At 36.5% G+C, this 13,382-nt stretch overlaps 1 protein-coding gene across 1 annotated transcript in view; it reads right to left on the reverse strand.

Annotated features, from left to right (window-relative positions):
• The window catches only part of LOC122789756 (probable G-protein coupled receptor 83), a 534,141-nt gene that overhangs the window by 22,261 nt on the left and 498,498 nt on the right, over positions 1 to 13,382 (reverse strand). Inside the window, exon 4 of the mRNA XM_044057192.1 lies at positions 8,560 to 9,163. Coding sequence (XP_043913127.1) covers positions 8,569 to 9,163 — 595 coding nt within the window. The 3' untranslated portion in view covers positions 8,560 to 8,568. The remainder of the gene's footprint in view (positions 1 to 8,559; positions 9,164 to 13,382) is intronic.

Consider the following 13,382-nt stretch of genomic DNA (forward strand, 5'->3'; position numbering starts at 1 on the left):
TGCATAGGGTTCTGGGGACAAGACTTGGCAGTGAAATGTACAGTGGTAACACAACATTTTATGCAAGCAACTTTCCAAAATTATACAAGCAATGTTTAAAATGTGCCCCTGGTGTTTGGCCTTTTGCCCCCCCCCAAGTGAAAATAAGTGCAAGAAGCGGTGCAACATGCTTATGGCTTACACTACTGTGATTCTGTATTTGTATTTTTATATATATAATATATATTGTGTGTAGAGGTTGACTGTTATGGAAATGTTCTGAATAGGGCATTTTTGTCATTATTGGTGCATGCATTTTGCTTCATTGCCTAGTGGTAAAATGTTCAAACAATAAATTTAAAATGCGCTCTTACTTAAGTCTAACAAGTATGCTGTATTATACAAGGAATATAATTTAATAAAGTCAGGAAGGAGTATCAAAGAACGGATGTATGTTTCTTGTTTTGTGCGCAAGGGGCCTCTGATTTCAAAACATCCAAAAGGTAATCTTTATCTACCACTGGCCAGATGCATTTTCTTTGGATATGGTCTGGGTTTTAAAGCTGTTTCAATGAATATGAGTTTCAAGGGCAGAGAAGTTTTAATGCCAAGTCTATTTTCATTGTGAGACAGTATTGCTTTGTTTAGCGGATATCTGTTAGTGTTTGTGCATTGTGCTATAAAATGTAAAAAAAGTAAAATCCAGAAATGCAACTTGGATTTAAGGATGGGCAATAGAAAATCTACTCCAGGATTGCCCCTCATGCCACTAATAGATAGAGGCAGTTCCTAAATTCTGCATCCCTTATATGGGTTCGCTCAGATTATCTATGGAATGATCACAGTTAATCTCACTAGGGCTAATATAAAATTATCAGCCATGGGATAGGTAAGACCAATCAGAAAATGTTAATTGAAGAATCAAGCACCAAAAGGGAATTGGCTAAGCTTAAAAAGTCCTCCAAGTGAACCTATGTTGCGATAGTAAATAGCTATAAAAATTTCTCTTTTTAGATCACTAAGTGCCCCCCCCAGTCTTCAACAGCTTCCGGCACCTTTGCACTGCACAACTCTGGAGGTTAGTGCAGGACTATAGCTCTCAGGTCTCAACTCATTAGCACATATGTTATGTGAAATGTCACATCTCTAGCAGATTATGCACATCTTGCATTCCAGAACATTTTCTGAAAAATAAACTTAAAAAGCATAAAATAAGCAAACATAAATATTTTTTGAACAGTAAAAGCTATTAAAACTGTACAAATAGCCATCAGTAAGAGGTATTCTTTAAAGTGATAATAATTGGTGCATTTATAGTATTTTCCATAAATATAGTAATATATTATAATGCACACAATCCCCAAATTATATTATTGTAAACTTTCATAAATGCATTTTCATATCAGGAAAACCATACAACTTAGACCTATATTGTTAAAACAGTTTTGCTAACTAGACATAAGCTTTCACATGACAACAAGAAATTTTACTATGTGTGTGTTTATTAAAATATTTATAGAAATATGAAAACACATGCTTAATTGTATAATTAGTAAAACAAATTATGCTGGATATCTTTGAAAATGTGCAACTTAAATTGCAAATATCAAAAACAGTTTTCCTCAGCATCATCTAAGGTTTCACTTAATGCCATGCAACATTTTGTACATCATTTGTTTGTTGAAGTATTAAGTACATATGGAAATATTGCTTATTTTCTTAATTACTAGCAAACAATTAGCAATACTTCCAGTATGGTGTGATATAAACCAGCACTGACAGTTGCAGAATAACAGGTGTGTTGTACCTTTAAGAAGCATTTCCAAGATCTGTGTGTGCATAAAAATACCAAGCATGTGTTTGCTTCAGTGCCATGTGCAGCCAGAATGTTATCATCCATGTGCATGATAGCTAATCGGTTTATAAGTTAAAGTTGCTTGAAGTCAAAGTCAAAGTAAACTTTATTGTCATTCAGAAATCACATAATTGCAAAAACTGAATGAAATTCCGTGTCTCCGGACTCGATGTGCAGACAACATATAGACTATTTTGACAGACATTTACACATATGACACCTATTACATCATGGATATGCAGGTAGACAGACTAATATTGGACATAATTAGAAACAGATTTTAACACTTTTAGAAGTGAACACTTACTTGCATGAGCTTTAGTATTGCACAAGTACTTGGTTAAGACATTGCATTGATCCTTGCACAGAAAGAGTCATTTGAGTATTGTACTGTGAACATTAGAGCATTGCACTATGGACCTTAGAATATTGCACTATGGTTAATTTATGAATTTGTAACATGTATTGCACTGAAAGAAGAGATATTTTACTGCATTATGGCCTATAAGTTACAGTCATGGTGAATATTACACTGTTAGATGAGACTGGTAGCCAGGTTAATGCACAATTTGAGACAGTTTCTACTGACCCAGGTGGACATCATGGAGTGTAGTGGTTACTAGAGTTCAGCAGCCTGATGACATTCAGGAAGAAGCTGTTCCTGAATCTCATAGTTCTGCAACGTATGCTTTGGAAGTGCTTTTCTGGATGATATATGCAGGAACAGACTGTAAACAGGGTAAGTGCAGTCTTTAGTTATTCCTCTGGCCTTGCTGAGACATCTGAATAAGTACAAGTCATGGATAGGTGGTAAGGTGGTCTTAATGATCTTCTCGGCTGCCCTCACCACTCACTTGTGGGATTTGCGCTCAGAGGTAGAGCAGCTTTCATACCATACTACAAGGTTATTTGTCTGGATGCTTTCTATAGTACCACTGTAGAAGGTAGTGAGGACTGTCGATAGGAGATTCATCCGTGGATGAGATTAACCTCATTTATGATGTGTTTGTATACAGTAAAGATGCTTGAACAAGAACCCACAATGCAAACCTGTTGTATCTTGACCCGGCGAGTGACAATAGTGAATTGTCCTATCTCCTACATTGGTGTTTCACATCCTCTACCTCAATAATTTGTAGATCTCTCAGTTATGAAAATAAGTTTGAAAATATGAATAATAAGTGGCAAGCAAAGATTACTTTCTCCACTGCAGGACATCCTAGACTAAGAATTTAGTGTAATTTTGTTAATAATTATTTGACCTTTCTAATACTGACTATTATTAACTGGTAAGTCACTTAGTTAAAGAAGGCAGACCCCAAAAAGGTTCTGGATGCCATAATGTCGTATGGGTCTGATATGGAAGTATATAAAGAAGGTGTTTTAGGTGTGAGTGACTTTATTAGATGCTTTCTTGTGCTAAGGGTGCAGGGTTTGATTCTTTACACTTCTGTTTGCCTACTCTGTGACTGATTAAATCAATCAACCAAACTGTGCTCCTGGGTTGCCTCTGAGAAAAGACAATTACTTCTGGTAGGACTACCCGGTCAACCAATAGATAAGATAAAATAAAATTAAGCAAATAAGTAAGTAAATAAATAATTAAATTAAATTAATCATAAAATAAACAAACTCCTTAATGAGAAATTTTCCATAGTCTCCACAGAGACAAGCATCTATAACACAGGGGCATCATGTAATATACAATCTCACCTACCAGGATAAGTAGGTATCTGCTGACAACTTTCCATAGTGTTATTACCCATAGTTGTGGAATGCATCCATTCAAAATGTACAGGCCAAGTACGACATAGGCATATCGTAAAACATCTCATACATTTTGACTTGAACTAGCTCTTTTGAAAATAAATACTTGATATTACGCATCACCAACTGCAGGTAAAAACTACAAAAACTAAATTTTTGCAGGGATATAAGCTCTGCTTCACTCCCCCATATTTGTAAATATACTAATACAGATATAGGAGGAAGCTGAAACTTTCCTATCCTGCACTGTTCCACAGAGTGATTCACTTAGGTATTGATAAATCAAAAGAATCAGTGAATAAAACTTGACTTCTGCTTTATCAAAAATGTTTTAATGAATAGTAAGAATCCCTCATGACACCACCACAGACAGTCTGCAGCAATATAGTTTAACAAATATCCTATCCTTTATATACTCATTATCACTGGCTGTGATTCTAACCTATGTGGTGAATATTTCCAGGGTCCTAGCAGTCTCTCTGATGTAATAATGACAGTGATGAGAATGTCCACACACAGCTCTTGCTGTTTCTAATATGATGGTTGCCATGCACAGCACGCAGTTTATCAGCCTTGGTACCAATATGACCATACTGCTGTCCAGCGATTTGTGTTGCTGACTCGCTACATCAATCACATTTCACTGTGGATAACAGTGACATTGTCTTCAAATATGATATGACTGGGCCAATGAAGTGCTCACATTTCATACTGGCTATACCAATGCATGATGTAGAACTGGATAAGGTATTGCTTTCTCTAATTCTAGTTGTCTAGTAGATTCTAATTGTCTACTGATGTACTATGTTCTTCATCTGTAAATATGTTGTAAGTAATTGCTATGTTAAATTGTTAATTGCTATGTAATCCAATGTAACTACTGTCTGTTTATTTTAACTGTGGAGCTTTTCTCCCCATGCCTCCACTGAAAATGGACCTACGTCCAGTCGGACACTCCCAGTCAACAAATGTAAATAAATAAAATAAATAAATAATTGCCTAACACAGAATCACGGAATTCTGAAACTGAGCAAATACATGGCATTTAAAGTAAGTTTTAATTATTGTTGTTTTGTGAGTATGTTTTGCCTCCAAAGTCCTAGACAGTTTTGATACTTGCACACCTAGCTGATATTGTTATACCATAGACACACTGTTTTACAGTAACAAGTAAGATTTCATCTTTTAATTCTGTAATTTATTATTTTCACTCACAGAAATATGAACATTTCTTTGTACACTCAGATGTGTATATGAACATAAACTTGAAGTCTAAGTTGGTTTTTCAATTTGAATTTAATGACATATCTCATATGAGATGAAAGTACATAGACATTCTATTCATGCCAAATGTTAATCCTATAATAAAGTGGAGCAAACAATGAATATCATGCTTTATAAGATATGTTAGTTATGTGCACTAAGATGACAGTAGCCATGTCTCCAGCTGTCAGAAAAACAGATACCTTCTCGCTACTAAAGGTGAACCACAGACAAGTAGAGCAAAAATAGAAGTATAGGTCTAGATTCACCACCAAGGTCTAAAAAATCTTCTTCACTGTCTTTAATGAACCAATTAAAATAAACAAAGTAAAGAAAATAAAAATTGGTGTCCCTTCAGATACGATAAGCACTTTCAAATTATCTTCTTCAGATCATGGAAACATTAGGGACTTCAGTTCCATATATAGTCAGCCTATTAGAGTGAATTAACCACATTTAAAGAGATAGTAATGGTTTTGTCTCATTTGTTATTATTAGACCAGTAATATTCTTTGGAAGAAACACAACTCTTATTGGTCAAATAGTGTGTCTCAATGGCGTACACACTTTTTTTCTTAACCAATCTTGTTCCTTCTAGCCTTTAGTATCGGTCTGAGTGGAACTATAAGGTTCAAACCTGGCAGACGATCTACCTGCAAATTAATGATCCACTTAACTTCTTGTTGTTCTGTTACATTTGTAATGTCCCCTTTCTTTTGATTGACATAAACAACCTCCAGTGCTTTGAATGCAAATTTATGTCTATTTATGTCTCCAGCTGTGGCTACAATGCCACCAAGCCATGAAATGCAGTTCATGCAAATGGTAATACAATAAATGTCCTAATGACTAGTGGAGGTGACATCCACTGATTAACTTAACCAAGTTTAAGGATGTTTTATCAGAGATAAGAGATGATACTGATGATGTAATGTTTCTTACTGGTGTGTAGCAACATACATAAGTTATTTATAGCCCATGATAACTATATTAATGACATATTACTGCTACATGCTCTAATGGTGTTGATGTTGCTGAATCTGCAAAGAACAAGTAATAAAATCCAGCAGGAGTCATAATACAAGATTCCTGCTTTGTGCAAGAGGGCAGGCGTTAGTGACACTGTCCTTGCATGACAGTGTATTTATAATGTATAGCTTCTTCTAACAGGGAGTCAGTTGTGAGAAACTGCAGTATTACCCTGTGCAGGAGTGAACTGTTTTGACATCAGACAGTAAAGGTAATAGCCAAATCACGGGACAGACAAAGGACCACTAAGAAAAGAAGAATGGAATGTTTCTTGTTAGTCAGGGAATAATAAATAAGTACTATGCATGTTAAGCATTCATTTTTCAGTGAGCCACTGAGTGACAAGCTGCATAGTTAAGCAGCCATTTATTAGTAATGGACGACAATGGTTGGTTAAATAAAGGTCTGTTTAATAAATAGAAGCAAAGTGTTAATGGGTGAAGCAATGCTAGGCTACTTCATGGCTGGAGGAGAGTTTTAAAGGGCACATCACTGATGCAACAGCAGACATCACAAAGAAGGCTGGCTATTAAAGCCAAAGCGATGCAATGCTAATATTCACAATGTAGTGACAAAAAGCTGCAATCTGCACTCGACACAAGAAGGTCAGTACAGTGAAAACTACATAGACCACTCTGGGGCTGAAGAACAAAATCCAGCCATGATCATCATATCAATGGTAGCTTATGGATTTTATAGGAAAGAAGAAAAGGGAGGAACAACAGAAGGACACACCTGCAAGTAACCATGGTGTAGGAAGGGTAACATTTATTTTTGGGGAAAAAAAAATCCCCTTTTTATATACAGAAAAGGACAGGTGCGGAAAACTGAAAAAAAAATGCTGTGGATGGCACAGAGGGAGAAGAGAAGGTTGCAGAGGCAGACATGCAAACATGTGACAGAGACTCATACAGGCAGAAAGAGGCAATAGACAAACAAGGTGGAGAGGACAGCCAATAGACATAGACAAAGGGTAGAATAACAATGATAGGGAGGAATGGAAAATAAAGAAGGGATGTGGAATGACATATAAGGGAGGGAGAAAACACATTTGGTTGGGGAAAGAGACATATCCTAACATGGTAAATTGCTAGGTTAGCATGGAGGGTAACAAACCCAGGATGAGTGGTTCTCTGATGATATGATGGTCACAGCCAGCCAGCTGCACAACTCCATGTCAGTAGTCACTTCACATTCCTGATAAGGCATCCAGTTACTACCACACCTGAGCTGCCAGTAGCATTTACCCTATGCCAAGAAACCAGAGCACAGCACTCTCAGAATAAAAGCCATTGCTGTACTCTCAAAACATGGCCACAGAGCAACAATGACCAGTCCATGTAGCTACCACAACTGAATGATTGTCCTGCTGAAAAGTAGCCTAGTTGGGCACTGGTGAGCTAGTATCAGATGCTGCAGATGGCACAGACTGAGATGAGCTTGACCACACATCATCTGCATATACAGTAGAACTAAATTTTAAGGATTGGAGGTCTCTGCTGCATTATTCTGTACTATATTGCGAATAACTCTTTTTTGCAGTTCTTCTTTGCGCTTTATTTTATTGCTGTGGATCTTTGACTGTGTGAGACAGGGCAAAAGCATGAATGCCCTGAAATAGTCTGATATTCCATCCACGATGGTTTCAGTCCCTGTACTATTTGATTTCTTAGATAGCCCCTTTACCTCCACTGCCCTAATTTGGATAAACAGAGTAGAGAAAATGGATGGAGAAACACGATGGGGTGTCATTTTTATTTATTTATTTATTTTCATTTTTGAGTGGTTCTTGGCTTGAGACATAGAAATGTGAAAGAAAAAAAGAATAGATGCTTTTACTGAACAGAAGAACTATGAGTTAAGACAGAAAAGGTGTAGAAAGATTAGTGTGTATCTGCAGTGGTACAGCGGTAGCATTGTCACCTCATAGCAAGAGGTTCTCCTGTTCGATTCTTGGCTGGAGTGCCTTCTGTGTGGAGTCTGCATGTCCTCCCCGCGGTCGAGCGGCCTCTGAAAGACATACGTGCATGGGCGTGCCTTCACTGAAGGTTGGACATTGGGCTGGCAACTCGGCACAATAAAAATCAACTGCCAATCATTAGTGGATCGGAGTTCCGCTGTGGCGACCCCTAACCGGGAAAAGCCGAAAAGACAAACAAACAAAACACAGGAAATTTGAAAGATTATACCATGCAAAATGATTCACAATAGATCCCTAGGAAATAAGTGAAACAGAGAAAGAAGGAAGTAAATGGAAGATGATTAAAAAACTGAAATAATGGGAGAAATATTTTAGATTTCTGTGAATACGTCCAAGTCTGAAGTGCTCCATTATATTATAGTCTGCAGAAATGAAGACACACTGTTGTTGATCACAATGCATCTGTTTTGTATACCTTCAAAAGCAGTCTTCTTGCTAAAATGAATCTTCATGTTTGTGAAGTTGTATTATTTTTCTGTATGTTTGTCCATAAGCTTTACATTACTGTATAAATGAATTTCTGTTATATTATCATCATATAGAACTACATGCTTTCCTGTATTTATGATATATTTTATAAAAATGTGACCAACATTCCAAGCCATATATTTGGCTTTGTAAATCACTCAAGCAAAGGAGGTGTTAAATATTTTAACTAGCTGTGTAAATAATATTCAAAGCTTACCAGTTCATGTCAGAGGTCAGTATTCACAGTCTGTACATTGGTAGTTGATCTGATGCTTTGTGAAGATGGTCCCTGTTTTAAGCTGTCTTCTTCATTCCAAGCCTCGCGATATGGCAGAATCACAGCAGGCAAAGTATTGTCCTGAGTGGTCTGTACCCTTTTACATATGTTAAGTAATGACTTTAGTTCTAGGCGGAAGCTTTCATTTAGCCAACAATAGATAAAGGGGTTGTAGCAGGTACTGCTCATGGCAAACCAGTGCAAGGCAAAATATAGCAAGTTTTTTGCTCGGATTCGCAAACTGGAGACCAGTACAACATAACAGTTTAATGGAAACCAACAAACTGCAAAAACAAGCACAACAAGTACAAGCATTTTGATGCTTTTCTTCTTGTTCTTTCGATGGGTGATGTACTGTTCAGTAGTGATGTCACCTATAGCGTTGCGCAGCCAAAGCTTCTTTGCTAGACGAGAGTAGGTGACAGTGATGATGACAAGCGGTAAAAGGTAGAGCAGAAGGAAAGTGCTAAGATCCAAATATTTCCAGAACAGTTGCTCTGGCTCTGGAAAATCAGGCACACAGAAACTTCGAACAGTTGAAGGCCTGTAAAAAAAAAAAAAAAAAAAAAATCCAGATTACATTTCTTTGACTCTGAAGAAATGGATACAATAAGCACAAGTCAGCATCTTTGTTCTTTATTACGTGTTTAAACAATGGCTACTGTTCTCTATTCCGTTTTCTCTTTTTTTTTTTAACTGCCTGCACTTTTGCTATCAGTTCTCTTTTATCTTGCAGCTTAATAAAACTATACCACTTAATTTAATGCAGTTCTAAAGCCAGCATTATTGGTTAGTGACTTGTATTTCTAGAAACAACAGCAATTCATTAACCGAACGAATAATGGCAATTTGTCAGTTATATTAGTTTTAATAACTGCCTGTCTTTGACAGTAAAAACTGTCTGCTGAAATAAATCTGTGCATGCAGAGACCTGTTTATAGGAATCCTGGATTGTTTCTCCTGTTTTTCAGGTCAAGTGTAATCATTGCTGGTATACTCTTGTTGGGAAGCATAGTGTGGAAGGAATACAAGATGTTAGATGACAAGATTAGCAGTTGTGCAATATTGCCATTTATTTCCATACCGGTACTGAATTTGCCATCAAGACTGAAGCATTTGCTTCATCTCTTCATGTGTGGCATTGGCTGCAGCAAGCAGCTTGCCACAAATGTAGCAGGTGGTGTTTTGCACTTCTTAAAACTAGTTATTTCCTTTTTTTTATTTTTTTGTTCTTCAACATTTGGTTGAAGGACCATACTGATCTTTTGGCCCTTTTATTTGGAGAGAGGTGAGGGGAAGGAGCAGCAGATTGGAAAAGGGGCTTTTTTTTTTTTGCTTCTCAACTTGCAGTGGAGAGGGTTTAGGAAAGCTGAATGGCATAAGGCACTAGATGAGCCATTGTGACTCTGGAAGCCCTGCTTGTGTCCCTAGATAGGAAAACTGAAAGTTATCATAGATAATTCATTTTCCACATGTTGCCAATCATTTACTGTTGCAAAGATCTTCAGTGGTTCTATTACAGCAGTATTTTATTATCTGAATAATCTGAATATTTCTCTTTGGCCATGATTTCTAAGGAAAGAATGTGCAACTGTTGTCATCATCCTTCTGTGTGCCTTATCAAGTGTTTTGTCACTACTTTAGAGCACAGTAAAACACATATTACCATATCTTATTTGTATAGGGTCACTGCGATTCAAGCACAGTCATAAAAAAAAGATTGAAAAGTAACTTCACATACATTGACTACAGACATATGCTACTTAACCAGCAGACTTTGAAATTCTGATCAAAGGCTCTTGAAAAGTAAGTACGTGTCCAAAACAATGGACTAATTAGCATAAATGAACCTAACTTATCACATTCTGAGATAGTGAGATACCATTCAGAATGACAAGTTAAAAAACTGAGAGTGAAAAATGATGCAAAGTGAATTTTATTGTGAAATAACACATTGTTGCATTTCAGCCATGTAGCTGGGAACTATTAAACAAGCTGCTTTGTTCAGTCCAGGTTTGGTTTCCTAAGCTTTCATTTGCCTGTTGCATGACTCTGCTCAAGTTACTTTGGCAGACATTGCTACCAGTTCACTGAATTGTGTGTTCAGTGAACTTACCTAGTTATTATTTGTTTTTCAGGATTTCTTTTGCAGAAACATACCCCTTCCTAACTTCAGTTTTCACAAAATGTCCACATGGATCCTGTCCTGCTTCTTCAACATGTTTCCTTTAATTATATCATGTTAATCATAAGTCTTTGTGTCTACATTTATATCAGACAGCCCTTTTAATCACAATCTTCCTCCCATCTTCAAGAAGCCTCATAGCAAAGCTGCTCTCTTTATTCTGCATTTCATATTTGCATTCATTCGCTAACCTCCATCTGAAGTTCTGCAACTGGCTTTCTACTTCATATGTTTGCTTTTTGCATTTATTGCCATGTGCACTTCCTGTTGGGTCTACTGGATGCATATCAACATTTCTCAGTACATTCTCATTGTCAGACAATACCCTCTTGTGTTTTAGTCTATTTACAAAATCACTATTCCATTTCATTTTTATAAATAATTCTTTTCATCACAATTTATTCCTGCATAATTACATCTCCTAACTTACTGTCACATCTGTTCTGTTACCTCTTCCATTTGTTAGCTGTAGCAAGTACCCCAGATCTCCCTTTTTACTGTCCTCAACATTTGGCACACAAACAATAAATTTGATAGAATAGAGTAGACAGTCCGCCTTCCCTTATTTGTATTTGTTTTTAATTGGGTTTAGTTATGACCCACCACTTTGCAAGGTTCTGAGCACTCTTAATTTTTGCATGATTGCTGACATTATTCAACCGTGCATACCAGGAAAAAATGTACTACATTTACGGTGAGAAGAAATAAATCAATAATGCCTCAATGACCTCTTCCTAAAAGAAAACTTCAAACTCTGTGAATGTGATGAATTTAAGAATAACATCTTTACATGGCCTTCTTTAGTTAAAGTCTACCTCAGTTAAAACAAAACAAACAGAAAATTTTACAAGAAAAAAACAGTGATCGTCATTCTCCATTATAAAATAGAAAACTGGGGTAGTGGAACAGATGTAAAAAACTGTTCAGGTGCACAAGTCAGTAGTCTAACCCTCTGTCATCTTTCACTAGACATACTGATACATTCAGTCCACTGCAGAGTTGCACATGTTTATGATTTACAATTAATTTTGGAATACCCAACCTACTAAAAAAGAAGGCTATGTTGCCATTGTGAAAGGCACTGATCGACCTTTTTGTGTGTATTGTCAGAAAAAGAAATGAAGACTAAGTTACCAGCAGCAACCAGAGGTTTTCCTGCAGTCACTCACAAAAGACAGTGAGAGGGACAGGCTACTGGAAGCTCAGAAATGTACAGTTTTGTCATGTAGTTTAATTTACAAATTTTCAGCTTTGGAACACTAATTATCACTTGCTATATGTATCATCTACTATAATTCTGTATAGAGAGAACTTAATTCATCTGTTATAAAATGTCATTAAATATTCCCTAGTATTCAACAAGCCTTAAACTGTTATAAATACGCTATGTTAATAATAGGGACATATGAAGGAAAATAAAAAAAACAAGTGCATAAATACATTTTTTATGATTTTTTCACAGCATAATGTTATATTTATTTATTTGACTCTCCATACTATACTTTTATCAGCAGCAGTGCCAAAAAGTATCATGTCCATCCGGTGCTTCATGCTTCAGGAGTTATCCTTTACACCAGGGGTATGAGACTAAATGCTTGTTTTATTTATTTATTTATTTATTTTGCATGACCCTGTCTTGTTGAAAACTGAGCAGTAGTCCTGTTCATTTTGAAGAGCCATATTCAAAGAATATTAGGACAAGCCTGGGAGCTAAATATAGAAAAGCTGACTTACAGGGCATAGATTTAAATGTGTGACTAGGGGTGTTAGCCATCAACTAAGGTCTAACATGTACAATCACATTCTGTAAGATTTTACCATGATTTCCATATTGTGTTAGCCATCAATTAAGGTCTAACATGTACAATCACATTCTGTAAGATTTTACCATGATTTCCATATTGTGTTAGCCATCAATTAAGGTCTAACATGTACAATCACATTCTGTAAGATTTTACCATGATTTCCATACCTACCCTGGAATACAAAACAGATGCATTTACAGCACTACAGACCTTTTTATTTCACCCATATCCAGGCTGTCACTATGATGCTACTCTTAAGAAATTCCTTCACAGCTTATACTTTTCCAGGAATGCAGACACCTACTAAGCTATGTGATAGTTTGTTGTTGCACTACATTTTCTTGGGAAGTACTCTAGTCTGCAACAAAAAATGTAAAGGTTGCACACTCCACATATTTCAGCAACATAATGCCCAGTACGTCAATACATGTTGCTTATGCCCCCCCCGTATGGTTTCTAGAAAGTTATATACGTTTCTCCAGTACATGTACAAAAATAACTTCCGCCTTTGACAAAGAGCAACTTAAGTCTGCACTGCTCCACTGAATGCAGTTTTATAGAGAAATTCCTAAATTCTAGTAGCTTCCGAAGACAAAAGTTTCTTTCAGCTGTACTGTAGTCAACATGCAAAAAGCACCTCTTTAAATATTATGCGAGTTCCTTTTCTAGAAATCCTACAGAACCATCCTGTTGCATTTCATAACTTAACTAGATTATCTAAGGAAGAACATACTTGTGCTTAGGAAATATAGGGACACACAAAGTTTGAGCGT

This window comes from Protopterus annectens, chromosome 15.part0 (genome assembly GCF_019279795.1).
Source record: "Protopterus annectens isolate FY-2018-M chromosome 15.part0, PAN1.0, whole genome shotgun sequence".
In the NCBI taxonomy this organism is placed as follows: domain Eukaryota; kingdom Metazoa; phylum Chordata; order Ceratodontiformes; family Protopteridae; genus Protopterus; species Protopterus annectens.